Source organism: Poecile atricapillus, chromosome 2, assembly GCF_030490865.1.
Source record: "Poecile atricapillus isolate bPoeAtr1 chromosome 2, bPoeAtr1.hap1, whole genome shotgun sequence".
Taxonomy (NCBI): domain Eukaryota; kingdom Metazoa; phylum Chordata; class Aves; order Passeriformes; family Paridae; genus Poecile; species Poecile atricapillus.
The window spans coordinates 83,225,031-83,248,268 of NC_081250.1; the positions used below are offsets into that span (position 1 = coordinate 83,225,031).

Here is a 23,238-nt window from a genome sequence, read left to right on the forward strand (position 1 = left end):
TCCTTCTCTCTTATCAGCCACCCCCTCCCCAGGAATGCTCCTCCCCTCCCCATCCCATGATGGTCTATAAAGGCCTTGGGGCTGCGGGGCTGGCATAGGTGTTGGCGTGGGGCAGAGAGGGAGAGGGTGGGGAGCATAGTGGGAATGTGGGATGTGGATATGAAGAGCTGAGGGATGATATGGGGGGTTATGGGGTGCACAGGAGGGTTATGGGGCATATGGGGATCTATGCGGCACAGGAATCTGTGGGGGATATGAGGCACAGGGGGCCTATGGGACACATAGGGGTTCTCTGGGATGTGGTGACCTGTGGGGTACACATGGGGTTATGAGGCACAGAGGACCTAAGAAGCAGTGAGGGAAACTGTGGGGTAAAACACAGCAATGAAAGGGACACTGATGGTCTGTGGGGCACCCAGGGGGTCTATGTGGAAAAGTGATCTATGGGGCAAAGAGGGTCAGTAGGGGGCATGGGGTGTGGCCCTACTCATCCTCTGCATGTCCTTCCAGATCCCTTCATCTTACCTGCTAGATCTACAGACTGCAGGTGAGTGTGATGCTGTGGGGCATCATGGAAATGGGTGCTTGGGGAGGGGGGTCGGCTATGCTGCTGTAGGGTGTATGTGTTGCAATAGGGTCTGCACATCACTACAGGTGATCCATACTTTGCTATGGGGGTCTGCATATGGGGCTGCACAGGACTCTAAGGTTCCCTGCATTGTTATAGGGGTCCCTGCACTGCTATGGGTCTCTGTGCATCACTGTAGGGATGCCTGAACCACTGTGGGGGTCTGTGCATGGCTATAGGGGTCTTTGTGTTGCAGGGTTCCATGTATCACACCAGGGGTTGGTGGTCCCTGGTTGTAGAGGTGCCTGTATCAGTACAGAAATCTGTACATGGGGTGATGCATGGGTATTGAGGTCCCTGCATGACTATAGGGGTCTTCCTACAGCTATAGGGGTCTGTGCACTGTACAGGGCTCAATACTTGGGGTTATGAATGGCTGTAGGATTCTGTGCATGGGGCCATACACAACCATGAGGTTCTGTATATCACTATTAAGGGTCCTTTAATGGCTATAGGGGTCCTTGCAGGGAGTCTCTGAATCACTACTGGAATTTGTGCACGGTGCAGCGCATGACTATTTGGGTGTGGAGAGGGCTATAGGGCTCCCTGCACATCTATTGGGACCCCTGAACAGGGCTGTGCACAACTACAAAGCTGTATCTGGCTATAGTGTCTGGCACAACCATAGGTATCTGGGCCTGGCTATAGGGGCCCATGCATGGCAATGGGGTGCGGCAAATGGGGTTGTGTGAGCCTCACAGCTCCCCAGGTGATGCAGGGTCCCTGTCTGTGTGGGGCAGGATGGCAGACGCAGTGCTGGCAGCACTTGGGGCAGCAGCCCCCTTCCTGCGGCCAGGGGAGAGGGAGCGGCTGGCAGCACAGACCAGGCCCTTTGACCCCCGCAGCGAGTGCTTTGTCCCCCATCCCCGAGAGGAGTTTGTTCGGGGACGGGTGATGGGGCGGCAAGGAGGGGAGGCCACCGTCCAGACTGAGCTGGGAGAGGTAGGCGACTGAGGGATAGGGGTGGGTGGGCGGAGGGGGGCAAGTGGCCATGCAGGGCAAAGGATTAATGGGGGTGAGGGGGTAATGGAGGAAGGGGTTAAGGATGGGAAGGGTTGATGGAAGGTGGGGGCAAAGATGGCAGGTGGAGGAAAGAAAGGGGGTTGAGGGGTTGGTGGGAAGTAGGGGGGTAAAAAATTAAGAAGGGAGGGATTAATGGGATAAAATTAATGGGGGAGGGGTCAAAGGAAGGTGTGGGGTTGAAAGTTTGGGGGGGAGCAAACAGAGGAGGGGGAAACCAGACTGATAGTGGTGGAGGTCCTAACCCACTGAAGAGTCCCAACCGATGGGAGGTAGCCCCCAACCCATAGGAGACCTCTCCCAACCCATGGAAGAAATCCTACCAATAGAGCACCCCCTACCCCATGGGACACTCCTCAAGCCATGGACACCTTGCAACCTCCACCCCTATATGTCCCCATTCCCCCCAGACAGTGATGGTGAAGGAAGCTGACATTCACCAGCAGAATCCCCCCAAATTTGACAAGATTGAGGACATGGCTATGCTGACCTTCCTCCATGAACCTGCCGTCCTCTACAACCTCAAGGAGCGCTATGCCTCTTGGTTGATCTATGTGAGCCTTCCCACAAGCCTGTGGAGCACTTGGGATGTAGGCAGGGCCTTCCTCACAGCCTATGGGGTGGATGGAAACTAGTGACTTTTCCCTAAAGCTCTTGGGATTCCTGGAACCAGATGGGCCTTCCAGAGAGTCTATGGGCCACCTAAACCTGGTGTGGCTTTTTCATGGATTTTGCTACACCTGGAACCTGGTGGCCCTTCTCCAGCTCCCTTGGGCCACCCAGACCCAAGATATCCCATTTCTAGACTGCCTCAGCCACCAAGACCTGAGATGTTGCATCCCCTGACCCCTTTGGCCACCCAGATCCAAGATGTCACTTTAATAGCCCCCTTCATGGGATATATTATGTCCCGTCCCCAGACCCCTTGGGCCACTGACACATGAGATGTCCCATCTCTGCATGTTGTGGGCCACCCAGTACTGAGATGTCCCTTCTCCAGCCCCTTTTCAGACAACCAAAATCAGGACATCCTGTCACCATATCCCTTGGGCCACCTAGACCTAGAATGTGCTCACCTGGTGGGGTGACACCTCCTGATTCTGACCTACCTGCCCTTTTCTCCAGACCTACTCAGGGCTCTTCTGCGTGACTGTCAACCCCTATAAGTGGCTGCCTGTCTACAATGCTGAGGTGGTGGCTGCCTACCGGGGAAAGAAGCGGAGTGAAGCTCCACCCCACATCTTCTCCATCTCTGACAATGCCTACCAGAACATGCTGACAGGTAAGAATGTTCTGTAAGGACCTTAAACTAAAAGACCCCACTCCAAATAATGGCTCCTGACTTAGAACTGGTTCACACCTGGGAAGATGGAGAACTTCAACCCCAAGACCTCAAGCATGTTTCCCAACTTCATCCCACCTGAGTCCTCTCTTTCCTTGGCAGACCGAGAGAACCAGTCCATCCTCATCACGTAAGGCCCTGCTTTTTCCGTTCCCCCCAGCAGTGGGGTGGGATGAAGGATCCACCAGGGTGTTATCCAATATCTCACTGTTGCCCTCCCAGCGGAGAATCCGGGGCGGGGAAGACAGTCAACACCAAGAGGGTCATCCAATACTTTGCCAGCATTGCTGCCATTGGTGACCGCAAAAAGGAGGTGACCAATAGCAGCAAGGTGAGTGCCTCAGTCTATGTGCCCTTGGCAGAGTGTCTACCCAGTGGTGTCCACACCTAGCTTTGTCCCACCTCATCCAGGGCACCCTGGAGGACCAGATCATCCAGGCCAACCCTGCCTTGGAAGCCTTTGGCAACGCCAAGACCCTTCGCAATGACAACTCATCCCGATTTGTGAGTGATGGGGGTGGGTTCTATGAGGAAGGGTCTGTGGGGTAGTTTGTGGGACAGGTTCTATGGTGTGGGATCTGCTGCATGAAGGCAGCCACCTCCACCTCCTGCCACTGCTTTCCCAGGGGAAGTTCATCCGGATCCATTTTGGGGCCACGGGGAAGTTGGCATCAGCTGACATTGAGACCTGTAAGTGGGTTGAGAGCCCAAGGGGAAGATGTCTTGTAGTCCATCATCCATCCATCCATGGACTTACCTATCCATGGATTTATTCATCCGTCCTAGGACTCATCCATGTATGGACTCCTCCATCCACCCATGAACTTCATCCATCCACCCAGGAACTCTTCATCCATACATATCTCCCTTTCTCCCTCCATCCAATTACCTCTTCATCTCCATCTCCTTATCCCACCATCCACCTGACCCTCCATCTCCAATTCTTTGTCCCTCCATCTTCTTGTGGCTATCTTCCTCCCTCCCTCCTTGCCTCCACCCATGTTCATCCCTTCATCTGTCTTCATGGTTGATGGATTCATCATCTTATCCAACTATCCATCTGACCTTCCATTTTCCTCTCTTCTTCCCTCCATCTCCTCATCCCCCCATCCTGATACCCCTCCTTTTCCATCTCCTCATCCTATCATCCATCTCTCCATATCTCAATCCATCTCCTCCTCCCGACTTCCACCCATCTTCTCTTCATACCCACCCCAGACCTCCTGGAGAAGTCCCGTGTCATTTTCCAGCTGAAGGCTGAAAGAAACTACCACATCTTTTACCAGATCCTCTCCAATAAGAAGCCAGAGCTGCTGGGTGAGTAGGGTGCTTGGTCTTGAGTCTTTTACTTCCTCTCCTCCAATTCTCTGCTCCTTCCTGGGGTAATTAAGAATGATTGGGGCCTTTTAGCCAGTGCAAATGCTGAGTTTTTCTCTCTGTCCTGGGCCCATGGAACAGAGATGCTTCTCATCACAAACAACCCCTATGACTACAGTTATGTCTCCCAAGGAGAGGTGACTGTGGCCTCCATCGATGACTCTGAAGAGCTGTTGGCAACCGATGTAAGTGGTGGGCAGGTGGACATCCCCATGACGTGTTGAAGGTGAAGTGCCAGGTGGATGGTTGAAATTGTAGAAGATGGATGGGTAGAGGAGAGGAGGAACATAGGGATGAGAAGTAGAGGATAGGAAGGGTGGAAGATGGTAGGTTGGTGGACTGTGATGATGTGGGGTGAGGGACAGAAGGTAGGACAGGAGGCAGAAGGTGGAGAAAAAACAGGTAGGGGAGTACTTTGATGGACAGATGTGTCCATGGGTGAACAAGTCCTCAAATGGATGAGCCCATGGATGCTTGGATGGACTTAATGGTGAATGGATGAGCCCATGGATGGATGAGTCAACTGATGGATGGATAAGTGAATCCATAATAAGTGAGTCCATGGTTGGATTAGTCCACAGATGAATGGAGGAGTTTATAAGCTGGAAGGGCAGAGGGACACAAATCGTGGCCAGCAGAGAGTCATGACCACATCTGGTGGCAATGCTCTCTCCCACCCCCTTCCACCTATCATCCAGAGTGCTTTTGATGTCCTGGGCTTCACAGCTGAGGAGAAGGCTGGTGTCTACAAGCTGACAGGTGCCATCATGCATTTTGGCAACATGAAGTTCAAGCAGAAGCAACGGGAAGAGCAGGCAGAACCAGATGGTACTGAAGGTGAGTGGGTACAGGATGACATAGATCTTGAGGTCACCAGGTTAGGTGGAATCTGACAGCATGTCTTCTTTTTGACACTCTGCAGATGCTGACAAGTCAGCCTACTTGATGGGGCTGAACTCAGCTGACCTTCTCAAAGGGTTGTGTCACCCTCGGGTAAAGGTGGGCAATGAATATGTCACCAAGGGGCAGAATGTCCAGCAGGTATACTACTCCATTGGGGCCTTGGCCAAGGCTGTATATGAGAAGATGTTCAACTGGATGGTGGTGAGGATCAACAACTCCCTGGACACCAAGCAGCCAAGGCAGTACTTCATTGGTGTGCTGGACATTGCAGGATTTGAGATCTTTGATGTGAGGACTGAGGGGCTGGCAGGGTATTTGTCCTCTTGGGGGTTGTGTTGATCCAGTTGAGTGTTGAGATAACCTTCTGAAACTTCATGTTGACCTCTTCTGGAAACCTGATCTCTTTGGGCCTTGTGTTGATCCTCTTGGGTGTTGAGTTGACCTCATTGATACTACTGGGCATTCCGTTAACCCGGTTGGTACTCAGGTTCACCTATGGATCTCATAAAGCATTCTGTTGACCCTGTTGAGTGTTGAGTTGATCCATTTAACCCCATTTGCTATCTCCTCTCCTTCCCCAGTTCAACAGCTTCGAGCAGCTCTGCATCAACTTCACCAACGAGAAGCTGCAGCAGTTTTTCAACCACCATATGTTCGTGCTGGAGCAGGAGGAATACAAGAAGGAGGGCATTGAGTGGGAGTTCATTGACTTTGGCATGGACCTCCAGGCCTGCATTGACCTCATTGAGAAGGTACCACCTCCCCCAGGATCTCGTGGGGGCTGAAGGGACCTTTGGGGAAGGGTCCTTTCAGTTGCGGCTTGGCAGGAACCTCAAAGTTGGCCAGTTGGGTTGTACTTGGTGTGTACTGTAACCAACATGGTTTATTCTTCCTAGCCCATGGGAATCATGTCCATCCTGGAGGAGGAGTGCATGTTTCCCAAAGCCTCAGACATGACATTCAAGGCCAAGCTCTTTGATAATCACCTGGGCAAGACGGCCAACTTTGGGAAGCCACGTAATGTCAAGGGGAAGCCAGAGGCCCATTTCTCTCTTGTCCACTATGCTGGGACAGTGGACTACAACATCATTGGATGGCTGGAGAAGAACAAGGACCCCCTCAATGAGACGGTGGTGGGGCTCTACCAGAAATCAGCCCTGAAACTCTTGGCCAACCTCTTCTCCAACTATGCTGGGGCAGATGCTGGTGGGTGAATGGATGATGGGGTGATGGAGGGATGAGTTGATGGAGAAGACTACTCTTCACTAGTCACCCTCTTTCCTGTGTTACCCTATCCCTCTTCTCTCCAGGTGGTGATGGAGGAAAGGGGAAAGGAGCTAAGAAGAAAGGTTCTTCCTTTCAAACTGTCTCAGCACTGCATCGGGTGAGGGACCTACATAGTGGAACCAATATGGGGCAGTGGGAGGATAACCTCCTGAGTGGCGGATCACCCCTTCAGTCCCATAGAACCTCTCTTGCTCTCTCATTAGTCAGCTTCTTCCCTCCTCCCTCCTCAACAGGAGAACCTCAACAAGCTGATGGCTAACCTGAAGACCACCCACCCTCACTTTGTCCGCTGCATCATCCCCAATGAGCGGAAGGAGCCAGGTGAGCAAAGGGCCAGGCTGAGGGCAGGGAAAAGGGTAGTAGGTGTGGCTTGTGGCTGACACCACCCCTCTATCCCACTGCCAGGTGTGATGGATAATCCCCTGGTAATGCATCAGCTGCGCTGCAATGGGGTGCTAGAAGGCATCCGCATCTGTCGCAAGGGCTTCCCCAATCGCATCCTTTATGGGGACTTCCGCCAGCGGTAAGCACAGAGCTATGAGGCAGTGGTGGACAACCGAACTGTGGCTGACCTCAGGGTTTTCATGCACTCTCTCCTCACCAGGTACCGCATCCTGAACCCTGCTGCCATCCCTGAGGGGCAGTTCATTGACAGCCGCAAAGGCGCTGAAAAGCTCCTGGGATCCATTGACATTGACCACAACCAGTACAAATTTGGACACACCAAGGTATGGGCACATGGTCTCTCCATGGTCCTACTACCCATGGGGTCATGTGGACCCCACTGTCTCACCACTGATGTGGTGCCTATCCACTCCACCATCCATTGCTTCATACCCCCAACAACCTATTACCCATTCATCTGTCTATGAACCCTTCCCAACCAATTCACCCTCTCACTTCCCTCCTTCCTTCATCAGGTCTTCTTCAAGGCTGGGCTGCTGGGACTTCTGGAGGAGATGCGAGACGAGCGCCTCTCCCGCATCATCACTCGCATCCAGGCTCAGGCCCGAGGGCAGCTCATGCGCATTGAGTTCAAGAAGATCCTGGAGCGCCGGTGAGAGGGGGAGGGTCTTTCTCCTTAAGAAGGGACCCCTGGTGCATCACCAGGTTTATGGTATAGTGGCATCTGTGTCACCATTCTAGGGACTCACTGCTGGTGATCCAGTGGAACATCAGGGCCTTCATGGGGGTGAAGAATTGGCCTTGGATGAAGCTCTACTTCAAGATCAAGCCCTTGTTGAAGAGTGCTGAGACAGAGAAAGAGATGCAGGTAGGAGGAGGTAGGATCCAAAATGGGTTGGGTGGGGTTGATGGATGGAGGGGATTAGAAGTAGCTACTGGTCTCCTGGGCTTTGCTTCAGAACATGAAGGAAGAATTTGGGCGGCTGAAGGAGGCCCTGGAGAAGTCAGAGACCCGGCGCAAGGAGCTGGAGGAGAAGATGGTCTCCATGCTGCAGGAGAAGAATGACCTTCAGCTACAAGTGCAGGCTGTGAGTGAGACTGCCCCCCAAAACCATGTTAGGGGTTGACCAGCACCCCTCTAAGGCCACCCTACTTCATCTACCACTCCAATACAGGAGCAGGACAACCTTAATGATGCTGAGGAGCGCTGTGACCAGCTGATCAAGAACAAGATCCAGCTGGAGGCCAAGGTGAAGGAGCTGACAGAGCGACTGGAGGATGAGGAAGAGATGAATGCAGAGCTGACAGCTAGGAAGAGGAAGCTGGAGGATGAGTGCTCAGAGCTGAAAAAGGATATTGATGATCTAGAGCTGACTCTGGCCAAGGTGGAGAAGGAGAAACATGCCACCGAGAACAAGGTGAGGGTGGAGAGACGCCTTGACCTTAAGTTGTGGGGATTTGGGTCAACACAACCTGGTTGTGTTGGGTTGAGGAGATTCAAACCTAGTTGATCTGGGCTACGTGAAGACTCAACATCCTTTGAGTTCTTTACCACTGTAGTGGCCTCATTGACCAAGAACAACAGCAGCTTCACCCAGTTTTGCTCTACCTCTGGGACTAAGCTGGAGGCCTAGTGTTTCTCCTCCTTCAGGTGAAGAACCTCACAGAGGAGATGGCCGGGCTGGATGAAACCATTGCCAAGCTAACAAAGGAAAAGAAGGCTCTGCAAGAATCTCACCAGCAGACACTGGATGACCTGCAGGCAGAGGAAGACAAAGTCAACACCCTGACAAAGGCCAAACTCAAGATGGAACAGCAAGTGGATGACGTGAGTATGATCTGGTCCCACAATGGGTAGTGCTGAGGAGGTTTCTGGAGCAGATATGATGGAAAACTGAGGTTTCCCCCCATTTCCATGTTTCCACACAGCTTGAAGGCTCCCTGGAACAGGAGAAGAAGGTCCGCATGGACCTGGAACGGGCCAAAAGAAAGCTGGAAGGTGACTTGAAACTGACCCAGGAGAACATCATGGACCTGGAGAATGACAAGGAACAGCTGGAGGAGAAGCTCAAGAAGTAAAAATGGACCTCTTTCCCTAGTCTAAACTGGGCAAGGGCAGGGACCTCACTGCTAATGCTTTGATTTGCAGGAAAGAGTTTGAGATCAACCAGCAGAACAGCAAGGTTGAGGATGAGCAGGCTCTGGCTCTGCAGCTCCAGAAGAAGCTGAAAGAATTGCAGGTGAGGAATCTATTCTCTGCTTATTTGGGCTGGACTGGAGAGACTCCAGCTTGTTGGGTTGAGGTGAAGAGTCTCTATCTAGTTAGGCTGAGTTTAGGAATTTCCAGCTGGTTGACAATGTTCAGATGTTTGGGATGAGATGAAGAGTTTTCAGCTTATTGCGATGAGTTGTGTTGAAGAGTCTCCAGCTCAATTGGTTGAGCTAAATGGAAAAGATGGGTGGAGCCCAACAGTGTCTGCTGACAGCCACTCCATCCCTGGAGCACAGGCACGGATTGAGGAACTGGAGGAGGAGTTGGAAGCAGAGCGGACAGGCAGAGCCAAGGTGGAGAAGCTGCGCTCAGACTTGTCACGAGAGCTGGAGGAGATCAGTGAGCGTCTGGAGGAGGCAGGCGGTGCCACATCAGTGCAGATCGAGCTCAACAAGAAGCGGGAGGCAGAGTTCCAGAAGATGCGGCGGGATCTGGAAGAGGCCACACTGCGGCATGAGGCCACAGCTGCAGCACTGCGCAAGAAACACGCCGACAGTGTGGCTGAGCTCAGCGAGCAGATTGACAACTTACAGCGTGTCAAACAGAAGCTGGAGAAGGAGAAGAGTGACCTCAAACTGGAGCTGGATGACCTCAGCTCCAACATGGAGCAACTAATAAAGGCCAAGGTAGAAGGAGGGCATGGTGAACATCTTGTCTCCATCATGGGCATCATTCTCCTCTTTCATTCCTTCCCTCCATAATTTCCTCCTCCAAGGTGGGCATGGAGAAGATCTCTCGCACCATGGAGGACCAGGCAGCTGAACACAGGGCCAAGCTGGAGGAGACACAACGAGTCCTCAATGACACTAGCACCCAACGGGCCAAACTCCAGACTGAGAATGGTGGGAACTCTGACACACCATACCCCTCACCCCATATCCTCAGCCCCTGCTCCATATCTTCAAACCCTGCCACACCCTTGAAAACCTGCCCTACCTCTGCAGGAGAGCTGTCCCGCCAGCTGGAGGAAAAGGAGGCCCTTGTCTCTCAATTAACTAGGGGCAAGCAGTCATACACCCAGCAGATGGAGGACTTGAAGAGGCAGCTGGAGGAGGAGATGAAGGTGAGGTTTGTGGGATGGCTGATAGGGTCTCCAGGAAGGCCACAAAACAAGGTGGAAGCACCAAATGAAAGTCAAGTTCACACCAGTTCAGTGGGGTGGTTGCATCTAAGAGTGGTTGAGTTGGGTTACATTAGTCTAACAGCTGAGAGGCTGGGCTAAGAAGGTCAGTTCTGAAGCAGCTGGGTTGGCCTATGGTGGTTGAATAGCATTGGATGAGGGGACTGGGTCAGACTAGAGATACCCATCTTTAGATCTCTCTGGGTCTAGATGTGCTGAATTTGGGTGGGATGAAGGTTTGGCTTAGAAATGCCAGTGCTTACTAAGTTTGAGGACCTACACATAGCTCAAGTTCACCTTCTCCTTGCCTCTCCCTCCCAGGCCAAGAATGCACTGGCCCACGCCCTCCAGTCGGCCCGGCATGACTGCGACCTCCTGAGGGAGCAGTATGAGGAGGAGACAGAGGCCAAGGCTGAGCTCCAGCGCTCACTCTCCAAGGCCAACTCTGAGGTGGCACAATGGAGGACCAAGTATGAGACAGATGCCATCCAGCGCACTGAGGAGCTGGAGGAGGCCAAGTTAGTAATCTCAGGCAGGCATCTCAGGGCAGGGGAGAGTGGACACCCTTCCACTTTAGAAGAATCTGGAGAATGTATAGGTATATGGAGATGGTAGATATCCAGAGCTGAACAGTGGGTGGAAGGTTTGAGTTGACCCATTGGGTCCATGGCTCACCACAGCCAGATTTTCTCCCACGGCAGGAAGAAGCTGGCCCAGCGGCTGCAGGAGGCTGAGGAGGCGGTGGAGGCGGTCAATGCCAAGTGTTCCTCACTGGAGAAGACCAAGCACCGGCTGCAAAATGAGATTGAGGACCTGATGGCAGATGTGGAGCGATCAAATGCAGCAGCTGCTGTGTTGGACAAGAAGCAGAGAAACTTTGACAAAGTAGGAGGATACAGTGGTGAGACAGGAGAAGATGGGAGACATGGGGACAAACAGTGACCCCTTGCTTTGGTCCAGGTATTGTCTGAGTGGAAACAGAAGTTTGAAGAGTCACAGATGGAGCTGGAGGCATCGCAGAAAGAGGCCAGGTCCCTCAGCACTGAGCTCTTCAAGCTGAAAAATGCCTATGAGGAGTCACTTGAGCACCTGGAGACCTTCAAAAGGGAGAACAAGAATCTCCAAGGTGAGACTGTGGTACTCCCTCTGCCCACCTTGTTGTACTTCACTACCTTTGACCAAGTCTGATGGGTTATCATCTGGGCAGAGGAGATCTCAGACCTGACAGAGCAGCTGGGTGGCAGCCACAAGACCATCCACGAACTGGAGAAGGTCCGGAAGCAGCTGGATGCCGAGAAACTGGAGCTCCAGGCTGCACTGGAGGAGGCTGAAGTGAGCCAAATCACATCCCTGTGAGGCCCTAATTTGTCCTAGTCTTCTCGGTGGCCCCCTAATTTCTCTTTGTCTCCACCAGGCCTCTCTGGAGCATGAGGAGGGAAAGATTCTGAGGGCTCAACTGGAGTTCAACCAGGTCAAGGCAGACTATGAGCGCAAGCTGGCTGAGAAGGATGAGGAGATGGAGCAGGCCAAACGCAACCACCTGCGGGTGGTGGACTCACTGCAGACATCTCTGGATGCTGAGACCCGGAGCCGCAACGAGGCCCTGAGGCTGAAGAAGAAGATGGAGGGTGATCTCAATGAGATGGAGATTCAGCTCAGCCATGCCAACCGCATGGCTGTTGAAGCTCAGTGCCACCTGAAAGGAGCCCAGGCTCACCTCAAGGTGGGATCACCACACCTGTAGGGAGGTCTTCCTAGCCCCCTAACCCCATCAGCTGCTGGCTGATGGACATCAGTGCATCCTATTTATCCTAACAGGATACCCAACTGCAGCTGGACGATGCGGTAAGAGCCAATGAAGATCTGAAGGAGAATATTGCTATTGTGGAGAGGAGAAACAGCCTCCTTCAATCAGAGCTGGAGGAGATGCAGGCAGTTGTGGAACAGACTGAGAGGGCCCGCAAGTTGGCTGAGCAGGAGCTGATTGAGGCCAGTGAGAGGGTCCAGCTTCTCCACTCACAGGTGAGACCTCTGAGATGGGTTTTTAAAATCACTAGGGCGCTTACTCATTTCTCACTGTGAGATATGGATTAGAAGAAGGGCAAAACAGACTTAAAAGGTATAAAGAAACTTTATTAACAGGACTACAAGAATAAGAAACCAGAATAAAACCTCCAGAAACCTTTCCTCCCTCTGCCCAACTTTTTCCTTTCCCAAATGACAATGTAGAGACAAAACCTGGGATGTTAAAACAGTACCAACTATAGAATAGTCTTCTCTCAGTCTTTGGAGGGAGACGAGTTTTCTTTTGTCATGCCATGGAGACTTCTCCACAAGAAATAATTCTCGTGGCTTTTCATTTCTATGAATAGCTGCCGCCTGGGTAAAATTCTGCCATCATGAAATTTCCTCCCATTTTCACAGCCCTCCTAGAGGTGTGTCCATGGGCCATGAACTCAAGGGGTATTATTTTAAGGATGATTTATTCAAAGGCAAAGGTTCTCTCCATCTGTCTCTGTGGTCATCTCTGGGAACAGAGGTTTCCTTCTCTCCCTGGGGGCAAAGGATCTTCATCAAATCTCATCTCTCTCTCTCTTTAAGTGTCTCATGGGATTACAGCTACTCGAACATCTGCTTAGCTTCATCAATGGATATCTCTGCTCAAATTTACAGTTTGAATACTTAATTCCCCCAATACTCTTTTATGAATCAAAGGAGATATTTTCACTATATCATTGTCCATCTCCATGGCCCTACCAAAAGAGTATATCAGCCCCATTTAGCATCTCCTCATCCCTCTTCCATCTGAGGCTCAACTCTTTATTTTACTGACCTTGATGTTTTCATGTTGTCTCTCTATATGTCACTCCATCCTTTTCTTTTCCTGGAGAGAGGGACAAGGTCTGCTGGTCATCTGTGTAATGAAAGGGTTAAATCTTTCCCTGGTTGCAGCAGTCACAGTGTTAGTCACACTAACATGTATTTCAGGCCATGTTAGTGCCTCCCTCAGCCCTGAAGCTGCTGGGAGGGGTGTCCTGGAGCCGTCTGTGCAGGATGGGGTGGGGGTTGGTGAGTGTCAGCAGCTGTGGCCTGGCCCAGCCTGGGGCTGGGCTCCCTCCCCTGACCTCCATCCTCCTGCCTGGGAGTCACTGGGGTCTGGCCCAGCCACCCCCAAAGGCTGCACAGGCCACAGGGGAGCAGGGCTGGCTTCATCAGAGCTCTTCTACCTTTCAAGGCCAGAAAAAAAGAGAATTCCCGGGCTTGTGGTTTTTAAAAGGAGGTATTCACAGAGGTGGACCTAATTTTCAATGGTGCAAAATGCTGTTCGTTCTCAGAACTGGCCAGCTATTGGCCTATCTCAGGCACAGAAGCAGCTCCCAGCAGCTTCTCTCAAAGAAATCACTTCCATGGGTGGTTCTTACTCCTTTCCCTAAATGTCAAACTACCACAACCTCAAATACTTTCAAGAAGAGAGGCCACCTCCATCCATGGGTGTGGGCTTCTAATGGGTTGATTTACCAAGATCTCCAGATCCTTTAGGCCTGCAGAGCTGGCAGGGAGTAAGGGGGCATTAAGTACATGGGAGCTGAAGAAGGATAGGTCAGCAGTTCAAGAGACACCTCCTGAGATCTTCTCCTCTAACTCTAGAACACCAGCCTCATCAACCAGAAGAAGAAGATGGAGGCCGACATCTCCCAGCTGCAGACAGAGGTGGAAGAGGCCATCCAGGAGTGCAGGAATGCTGAGGAGAAGGCCAAGAAAGCCATCACTGATGTGAGTGCCATGGTGGGACCAACATCTAGAATACCTTCCACTGGAGTGTAATGGAGAACATGCTTTGGTCCTCCTTCTCTGCTTGCTTCTCTCCTTGGGCAGGCGGCCATGATGGCAGAGGAGCTGAAGAAGGAGCAGGATACCAGCGCCCATCTGGAGAGGATGAAGAAGAACATGGAGCAGACCATCAAGGACCTGCAGATGAGATTGGATGAGGCTGAGCAGTTGGCCCTCAAAGGGGGCAAGAAGCAGCTGCAGAAGCTGGAGGCTCGTGTGCGGGAGCTGGAGAATGAGCTGGAGGCTGAGCAGAAGCGCCATGCCGAGAGCGTCAAGGGTCTCCGCAAGTCCGAGCGTCGTGTAAAGGAGCTCAGCTACCAGGTGGGGCTTTTCAGCTGGCTTAGGTCAATTACTGCCCCTTGGCCATAGAGCCTCATATCTCATGCTGTATATGACCTAGAACATGGCTGACGTGCTGGCCAGAGAGACACAAGCTGTCTAGATTCTATACTAGACTATCCACTGCATGTATGTCTGATACTGTAGTGGGACTCAGAACATGGTCTGGGTTATGAGCCATCCAGGACACCTCTCACTGTCCCAGCATCCAGAACCTCAGGTGAGACCTCATCAGCAGCAAGAAGACATTCCACCTCCTGCTCCCAGAGCTGAGGCTACCAACAGATCTAGAGAGTCTCCACTCCCCAAGAACATCATTATCCTGACCCTTGTAGATTGGGTGGTGATTCAAAGCACAGGTAGGGTGATGTCATGATCCACGTGTCTCACCCCACAGACAGAAGAGGACCGCAAGAACCTGGTCCGGCTCCAGGACCTTGTGGACAAGCTCCAAATGAAGGTCAAGGCCTACAAGCGACAGGCAGAGGAGGCGGTGAGCATTAGGCAGGCAGCCATGGCACCACCTCCCAGGAGGGGACAGGGTGGATTTAGGATGTGGGAGGGTATGTGGGGAATAGCAGGGGACCTTGAGATGAGGTGGTCAAGGGCCGGAGTATCAGGGGGTGAAGAGGGTGGGTGGGACTGAGAGATGATGGTTGGATGTGGGAAGGCAGGAAGGCAGGCAGGGAGGAAGGCAGGCAGGCAGGAAGGCAGGAAGGAAGGGAGGGCGGAAGAGAGGGCAGAAGGGTGGAAGGAAGGGTGGAAGGGTGGAATGAAAGGGCGGAAGGGCGGAAGGAAGGGAGGAAGGAAGGGTGGAAGGGAGGGCGGAAGGGCGGAAGGAAGGGTGGAAGGGAGGAAGGAAGGCTGGAAGGGAGGGCAGAAGGAAGGGAGGAAGGAAGGGTGGAAGGGAGGGCGGAAGGGCGGAAGGAAGGGCGGAAGGAAGGGCAAAAGGAAGGAAGGGCGGAAGGGCGGAAGGGCGGAAGGAAAAGCGGAAGGAAGGAAGGAAGGGCGGAAGGAAGGGCGGAAGGAAGGAAGGGCGGAAGGAAGGAAGGGCGGAAGGAAGGAAGGGCGGAAGGAAGGGCGGAAGGAAGGAAAGGCGGAAGGAAGGAAGGAAGGGAGGGAGGAAGGGAGGAAGGGAGGAAGGGAGGAAGGGAGGAAGGGAGGAAGGGAGGAAGGGAGGAAGGAAGGAAGGAAGGAAGGAAGGAAGGAAGGAAGGAAGGAAGGAAGGAAGGAAGGAAGGAAGGAAGGAAGGAAGGAAGGAAGGAAGGAAGGAAGGAAGGAAGGAAGGAAGGAAGGAAGGAAGGAAGGAAGGAAGGAAGGAAGGAAGGAAGGAAGGAAGGAAGGAAGGAAGGGCGGAAGGGGCGGAAGGAAGGGAGGAAGGGAGGGAGGAAGGGAGGGAGGGAGGGAGGGAGGGAGGGAGGGAGGGAGGGAGGGAGGGAGGGAGGGAGGGAGGGAGGAAGGGAGGGAGGAAGGGAGGGAGGAAGGGAGGGAGGGAGGAAGGGAGGGAGGAAGGGAGGGAGGAAGGGAGGGAGGAAGGGAGGGAGGAAGGGAGGGAGGAAGGAAGGAAGGAAGGAAGGAAGGAAGGAAGGAAGGAAGGAAGGAAGGAAGGAAGGAAGGAAGGAAGGAAGGAAGGAAGGAAGGAAGGAAGGAAGGAAGGAAGGAAGGAAGGAAGGAAGGAAGGAAGGAAGGAAGGAAGGAAGGAAGGAAGGAAGGAAGGAAGGAAGGAAGGAAGGAAGGGCGGAAGGAAGGAAGGGGCGGAAGGAAGGGGCGGAAGGAAGGGCGGGAGGAAGGGCGGGAGGAAGGGAGGGAGGAAGGGAGGAAGGGAGGAAGGGAGGAAGGGAGGAAGGGAGGAAGGGAGGGAGGAAGGAAGGAAGGAAGGAAGGAAGGAAGGAAGGAAGGAAGGAAGGAAGGAAGGAAGGAAGGAAGGAAGGAAGGAAGGAAGGAAGGAAGGAAGGAAGGAAGGAAGGAAGGAAGGAAGGAAGGAAGGAAGGAAGGAAGGAAGGAAGGAAGGAAGGAAGGAAGGAAGGAAGGAAGGAAGGAAGGAAGGAAGGAAGGAAGGAAGGAAGGAAGGCTGAGTGGATGGAGGGAAGGACAGATGGCTTGAAGTTTATGTGGGTATAAGATTGGATGGATGGATGGATGGATGGATGGATGGATGGATGGATGGATGGATGATTGAGTAGATGGTTGGGTGGTTCAAAACTGGGATGTCTGAAAAAGCAGATGGTTCTATTGTAGGCCAGATGGAGAAATAAGTAAGTCAGATATATGGAGAGCAGATGGGGTAGCAGGAGGCCAGACAGAGCTGTGTGGGAGCCTCACTGATGTCTCTGCCCCCTCAGGAGGAACAGGCCAACACCAACCTGGCCAAATTCCGCAAGGCACAGCATGAGCTGGATGAGGCAGAGGAGCGTGCCGACATCGCTGAGTCCCAGGTCAACAAGCTGCGGGCCAAGAGTCGTGACATTGGAGCCAAGGTGGGACTTTCCCCTGCCCACAGGTGGCTCATGGGCCATCCCATGGCTGCCCCACAACACCCCCCTTTTCTCCTCCATCAGAAGGGACTCAGTGAAGAGTGAAGCTCTGGATCCCCAAATATCCTACCTGAACACACAGCTGTCCCACTTAGACTTCCGAGTCCCCAGCTCCCCCTAGTCCCCCAAGCTTGAGCAGCCAATAAAAAGCACTGAGCAGCAGCAGTTTGTGTGGGGTTGGGTTTGTGTGGGGAGGGTGGGGTTACCCCATTGTATGGCACCTGTAATATGGATGAAACTCACACAAGTTTCTAGTAAATCTGAAATTTATGAAGAAGAAATTTATGGGATGTGGAAAAAGGGACAGGCCACATGGGAGTATTATAGGAGAATTGTCAGAGTAATCAGGGGTGCAGTGAGGAAGGCTAAAGTCCCTTGGCATTGAATCTGGCAAGGGATATCAAGGACAACAAGAAGGGCTTCTACAGGTATATCAGCAGAAAAAGGAAGATTAGGGAAAATATGAGGCCACTGCTGAATCCGATGAGAGAGCATCTCTGTGGAGAAAGACTTGGGAGTCTTGATGGGTGACAAGTTGACTATGAACCAGCAGTGTGTCCTTGGGGCCAGGAGGGCCAATGGTGTCCTGGGGTGTATCGGGAAGTGTGTGACCAGCAGGTCAAAGGAGATGATCCTACCCCTCTATTTGGCCATAGAAAAGTCACATCTGCAGTACTGTAGTTGCAATTCTGGGCTCCTCAGCACAAGAAAGACAAGGAGTTACTGGAGAGGGTCCAGCAGAGGCCACAAAGATGATCTGGGATCTGGGGCATCTCTCCAGGGAAAGAGATTGAGGGAGTTGTGCCTAAGTCTGGAGAACACTCAGAGGGGCTCTCATCAATGCATCTCAAAGGCGGGTGTCCAGAAAATGGTGCCAGACTTTTCAGTGGTCTCCAGAGACAGGACAAGAAGCAATGGCCATCAATTAAAACACGAAAAGTTCCATGAACAGGCCACAAACAGGAACAGGCTGCCTAGGGAGGTTGTGGAGTCTCTGTCTGCATATATTCAAAATCCACCTGGACATGTTCCTGTGTAAATTCTCTAGGCGACCCTTCTTTTGTAGGGGGGTTGGACTAGATGATCTTCAGAGGTACCTTCCAACCCTAAACATTTTGTGGAATGCCGACAAATGTGGACCTGGCACACCCTACAAGATGTTGCAACCCACCCCACAATATGATTTTACCAATGGGGACTATTTCACACTGCCGCACAGGGTATCTCAGCCTTCCTCGCACCAATCCATGTCTGTTTGTGGGAGGAGATGTGCTGGGAGGCAGGTACAGGACTGGGAAGGGAGGGTCCCCAGGAGGTGGGGGCCAGCATTTGTTACCTCCACATGTGGCACAAAGCCTGGGTGAGGCCTTTAGGGACCTCCTGGTTCCTGAGCTTGCAGCTTCTGCTTCTGCTTCTGGTCCTGGCCTTGGTGTTCCCCTAGCCACCAACTGCTCTGTCCCACTACCCACTATGTTCCATTTCCCAACATGTCCCACTGTCCTTCCGTTCCAAATGCTTTCACCTGTCTGGCCTGTCCATCGATTGTTCCACCACCCCTTGGCCCAACAATCCTGCCTCCTCAAACTTGTTACCCTCCATTTCTCATTGTCCCTCCATCTCCTCTATGGCTCATTGTCCCACCGTATGCCACCATCCCTATATGTTCTCTACCACTCCATTTCCTCTATGTCCCTATACATCCCACAATCTCATGTCCCACTATCTGTCCATCCTCTCCACATCCCAGCATCTTTATAACTCATCATCCCCCCATTCCACCACCCCTCTGGCCCTCCACCTCCTCCATGTCCCATTATATCTTCCATGTTCCATCACCCCACCATTTTCTTCATGTCTCTCCATCCGTCCACATTCTCCCAGTCTCACCATTCCAGTACATCCTGTCATCCTTCCATGTTCTCCAGGTCCCAGACATGGAAAGATGAAGATGCAGCATTGGTGGATAAAATGGCTTGCCAGCTCCAGGAAAACAAAGAAAATCTCAGAAGAGGGTATTTCAAGGACCCAAAAGAGTACCAGCAGGCTGTCAGTATATGGACTGGCTAGAAGGCAAAGATTAAATAGCACAGAATGGTAAAAGCCATGGAATAAAGGATGGACTTTACCCTGGCTTCAGCTGAGATGGAGTTTCCCAGTAGCGGCAAGGTCCGGATGGGCAGTCAGTGGGAGGGAGGAAGGCGTCCCGGCACGGCTGTAGCTGCTTTCTGAGCTGAGGGCCACCCGCGCTCCGCTCTGCGCCCCTTCTGCAACTGGCACTGCAGGACCGAGCCAAACTCCAAGCCCCTCAGAGGAAAGAGGGAGGGAGAGAGGTACCGTGGGCCGGTCTCGCTCCGCCCCCAGCGCGATTCAGCTCTAGCCGCGTCTCCTCTTCGGGCCCTGTCCCGCCTATTTCCTGGGGGTTGCAGGTCACTATTCGGTGAATCGCCCTCCAGTCTCTGAGCTGCAGGGGGCAATGAGGACCCCGAGCATTGTCAACGGGAGAGCGCCGGGGAACGAACCCGCCCAGGAGGCGGCAGCGAGTGCCAGCTGGTGCCTCTGCGCCCCTGACCCTGGGGAGAGGCAGAGCTTTGGGTTGTTTCTTGGGGTTTAGTTTGGGCACAGCCAGCTCGTGTGTGTGTGCCAGGAGCTCCTCAGCGAGCTGCTGCCTGGAAGTGGTGCCTTTACACCGACAGAATGGCATCAGCTGCAGCTGGAGTCGCACCAGTAAGTACCTCTTGCATCTTCTATGGCACAGTACCTTGTATTAGCTTTTTCTTATTTATCTGCCGTCCATTTTCTCCCATTTTGAAGGATTTGTTTTTATTTTCTTTTGCTCACTAGAAGTTGAAAAATATATGGAGAGATAGGGTGTTCTTTATTAATTTTTTTACTTGGGGATTGGGTTTGGTTGTTTTACAAATAAAGACCTGCCAATGGACAGCTACTGTCTTTGCTTTTAGTCAGTGCGTGTGAAGGACAGGAAGCCAAAGGCTGCAGTGTTTTTTGCTGTCTCATGTGCCTGTCACTGCTTTTGATCACAGAATCATAGAATGACTAGGTTGGAAGAGACCCTCAATATCATCAAGTCCAACCCAGCCCTAAAACACCTCAACTAGACCATGCCACCTAGTGCCACATTCAGTCTTTTTTTAAACACATCCAGAGATGGTGACTCCACCACCTCCCTGGTCAAACTATTCCAATACTTTATCACCCTTTCTGTAAAAAACTTTTTCCTAATATCCAACCTATATTTCCCTTGGCACAGCTTGAGACTGTGTTCTCTCGTTCTGTCAGTTGTTGCCTGGAGAAAGAGATCAACCCTCACCTGCCTAAAACCATCTGTCCGGAAGTTCTAGAGAGTGATAAGGTCACCTCTGAGTCTCCTTTTCTCCCTAAACCCCAGCTCCCTCAGTTGTTTTTCATTGGGCTTGCATTCCAAGCCCCTCACCAGCCTTGTAGCCTCCTCTAGATGCACTCAAACATTCTCAACATCCTTCCTAGACTGAAGGCCCAGAACTGGATGCAGCACTCAAGGTCTGGCCTCACCAGTGCTGAGTACAGGGGAAGAATGACCTCCCTGCTCCTGCTGGCCACACTATTCCTGATCCAGGCCAGGATGCCGTTGGCCTTCTTGGCCACCAGGGCACACTGCTGGCTCATGTTCAGATGGCTGTTGACCAGTACCCCCAGGTCCCTTTCTGCCTGGGCACTGTCCCCAGCCATGCCATAATCCCTTTGCTCCCAGCCTTGGAAAATCATCCGACTAGCTCCAGCCCACTGGAGGTGGGAGGGGTATGGCAAGGACAAAGGTAAAAGACGAAGGAGGCTTTCTCTTCCCAGAATGTTGTCCCTCAGTTAATTCTGGAACTGCTAGAGGGAAAAAAGAGACAAGGAAGGAATTGTGGGGATTTTTAAACTGAGGGAAAAGGGGGAGGGGAAGGCAGGTTACAGCCAAGGGGGTGAAACCAAAGGGGAGGGGCAAGGGGGAAGAATCCAACATGCCATAGACCCAGGAGGAGAACAACTCGGAAAAACCATTTAGTTTAACATATAGTGCAACATAACACAGCCACACAGTCCCCAGCCTATAATGTTGCAGGAGGTTATCGTGGTCAAAATGCAGGACTTGGCGCTTGGACTTATTAAACATCATCTTATTGGATTATGCCCATCCATCCAATCATTCCAAGTCTCTCTACAGAGCCATTCTACCTTCCAACAGATTGACACACACTCCCAGCTTAGTGTCATCTGCAAATTTACTAAAGAAAGACTCGATACCCTCACCCATGTTGTCAGTAAAAATATTGAACAGGACAGGCCCCAGCACAGACCCCTGAGGGACACCACTGGTGACTGGCTGCCAGCTGGATGCAGCACCATTCACCACCACTCTCTGGGCCTGGCCATCCAGCCAGTTCTTAACCCAGCAATGGGTGCTCTTGTCCAAGCTGAGGGCTGCCATCTTTTCCAGGAGTATGGCGTGGGAGACAGTGTCAAAGGCCTTGCTGAAGTCCAAATAGAAAACATCCACAGCTTTTCCTGCATCTACCAGGTGCGTCACCTGGTCATAAAAGGAGATCAGGTTGGCCAAACATGACCTACCCTCCTAAACCCTCCTAAATATGCTGGTTGGGTCTGATACCCTGGCCATCCTGTAAATGCTGCATGATGACACTCAGTATAAAGTGCTCCATTACCTTACCAGGTACTGAGGTAAGGCTGTCTGGCCCATAATCACCAGGATCCTCCTTCTCAATCTTTTTGTGAATGGGTGTCACACTGACCAGCTTCCAGTCATCTGGAACCTCACCAGTGAGCCAGGACTGTTGGTAAATGATGGAGAATGGCTTTGTAAGCTCATCTGCCAGCTCCCTCATCACCCTAGGGTGGATCCCATCTGGACCCATAGATTTATAAACATCCAAGCAGGTCAGCAGCTCTCTGTCTGCCTCCTCCTGGATATCAGGGGGACCATTCTGCTCCCTGACACCATCAACCAGCCCAGGAGGACAGTTGTTCGGAGGAGAAGCCATCTTCCCACTAAAGACTGAGGCAAAGAAGGTATTAAGCACTTCTGCCTTCTCCTCATCTGCAGTTACTAAGTTCCTTCCCACATCCAATAGAGAACAAAGGCTGATCTTACTCTTCCTTTTACCATTAATATGTTTATGAAAACATTTTTTATTATCCTTTAAAAAATTGCCAAATTAAGTTCAAACTGAGCTTTGGCCTCTCTGTTTTTTTTTTTCCTACATGCACTAGCAACCCCCTTAAATAGTTCCTAAGAGACCTGACCCTCCTTCCAAAGTTGATACATCCTCTTTTTTTCTTAAGTTCCTTCAAAACCTCATTGCCCATCGAGGCTGGATGTTTTCCTTGGCAACTCATCTTTCTGCACACAGGGCCAGTCTGTTCCTGTACCCTCACGGTATCTGTTTTGAAGCGTGCCCACCTTTCCTGTACTCCTTTGTTTTTAAAGGCTGCTTCCCAAGGAACTCTCTGAATAAGTCTCCTAAATAGGCCAAATTCTGCCCTCTGGAAGTCCAATGTAGAAGTTTTATTGATGTTTCTCCTAATATCACCAAATATCGAGAACTCTATAATTTCATGATCTCTATGTCCCAAGCTGCCTCCAGCCACCACATCTCCCACTAACCCATCTCTGTTTGCAAACAATAGATCTAACATAGTCCCTCCCCTGGTGGGCTCACTCACCATCTGTGACAAAAAGTTGACCTCCACACATTTTAAAAACTTCCTGGATTGCCTCTTTTCTGCTGTATTAAGTTCCTACCAGATGTCTGGTAGGTTAAAATCACCTACAAGAACAAGGGCTGGAGATTGTGAAATATTCTCCAGGTGCTTATAGAATAAGCTGTCCACCTCTTCTTCCTAGTAAATTTGTCCTTGGAACTAGTTTTCTGAATGAAGAAGCACAATCCTCTGTATGAGACCACTTTATGGAAAAACTTGAATGCTGTCTCAAAACAGAAACAAAAATGTTTTGCATCTGATTCCCTAGGAATTGCATGTGCTTCCCCTAGAATAAGCAAGCCTGGTCTTTTGTCTCTACGATGAAATGTAGCACCTCATTCATGTTCCAGGTGTGTTCAATTTGTTAAGTTGCCTGAAAAAGGGATGCTAGCAGTTAACTTTTACCATAAATACTTTCTT

At 51.7% G+C, this 23,238-nt stretch overlaps 1 protein-coding gene across 1 annotated transcript; it reads left to right on the forward strand.

Annotated features, from left to right (window-relative positions):
- The first annotated feature begins 433 nt into the window (after window positions 1-433).
- Window positions 434-17,219, forward strand: LOC131576623 (myosin-6). Its single transcript, XM_058833536.1, has 39 exons — window positions 434-547; window positions 1,369-1,570; window positions 2,059-2,202; window positions 2,774-2,930; window positions 3,093-3,120; window positions 3,213-3,321; window positions 3,402-3,494; window positions 3,617-3,680; window positions 4,209-4,307; window positions 4,449-4,552; window positions 5,066-5,204; window positions 5,290-5,558; window positions 5,852-6,022; window positions 6,167-6,476; window positions 6,581-6,654; window positions 6,791-6,878; window positions 6,963-7,080; window positions 7,162-7,285; window positions 7,478-7,614; window positions 7,704-7,830; window positions 7,922-8,050; window positions 8,138-8,380; window positions 8,614-8,790; window positions 8,892-9,037; window positions 9,112-9,202; window positions 9,471-9,860; window positions 9,950-10,076; window positions 10,179-10,297; window positions 10,676-10,872; window positions 11,056-11,239; window positions 11,315-11,480; window positions 11,562-11,686; window positions 11,769-12,077; window positions 12,173-12,376; window positions 14,003-14,128; window positions 14,231-14,506; window positions 14,922-15,017; window positions 16,867-17,001; window positions 17,083-17,219. Exons 1-39 carry the CDS (start codon window positions 444-446, stop codon window positions 17,101-17,103), a joined length of 5,922 nt encoding a protein of 1,973 aa, XP_058689519.1. The 5' UTR covers window positions 434-443; the 3' UTR covers window positions 17,104-17,219.
- The last annotated feature ends 6,019 nt before the right edge of the window (window positions 17,220-23,238 follow it).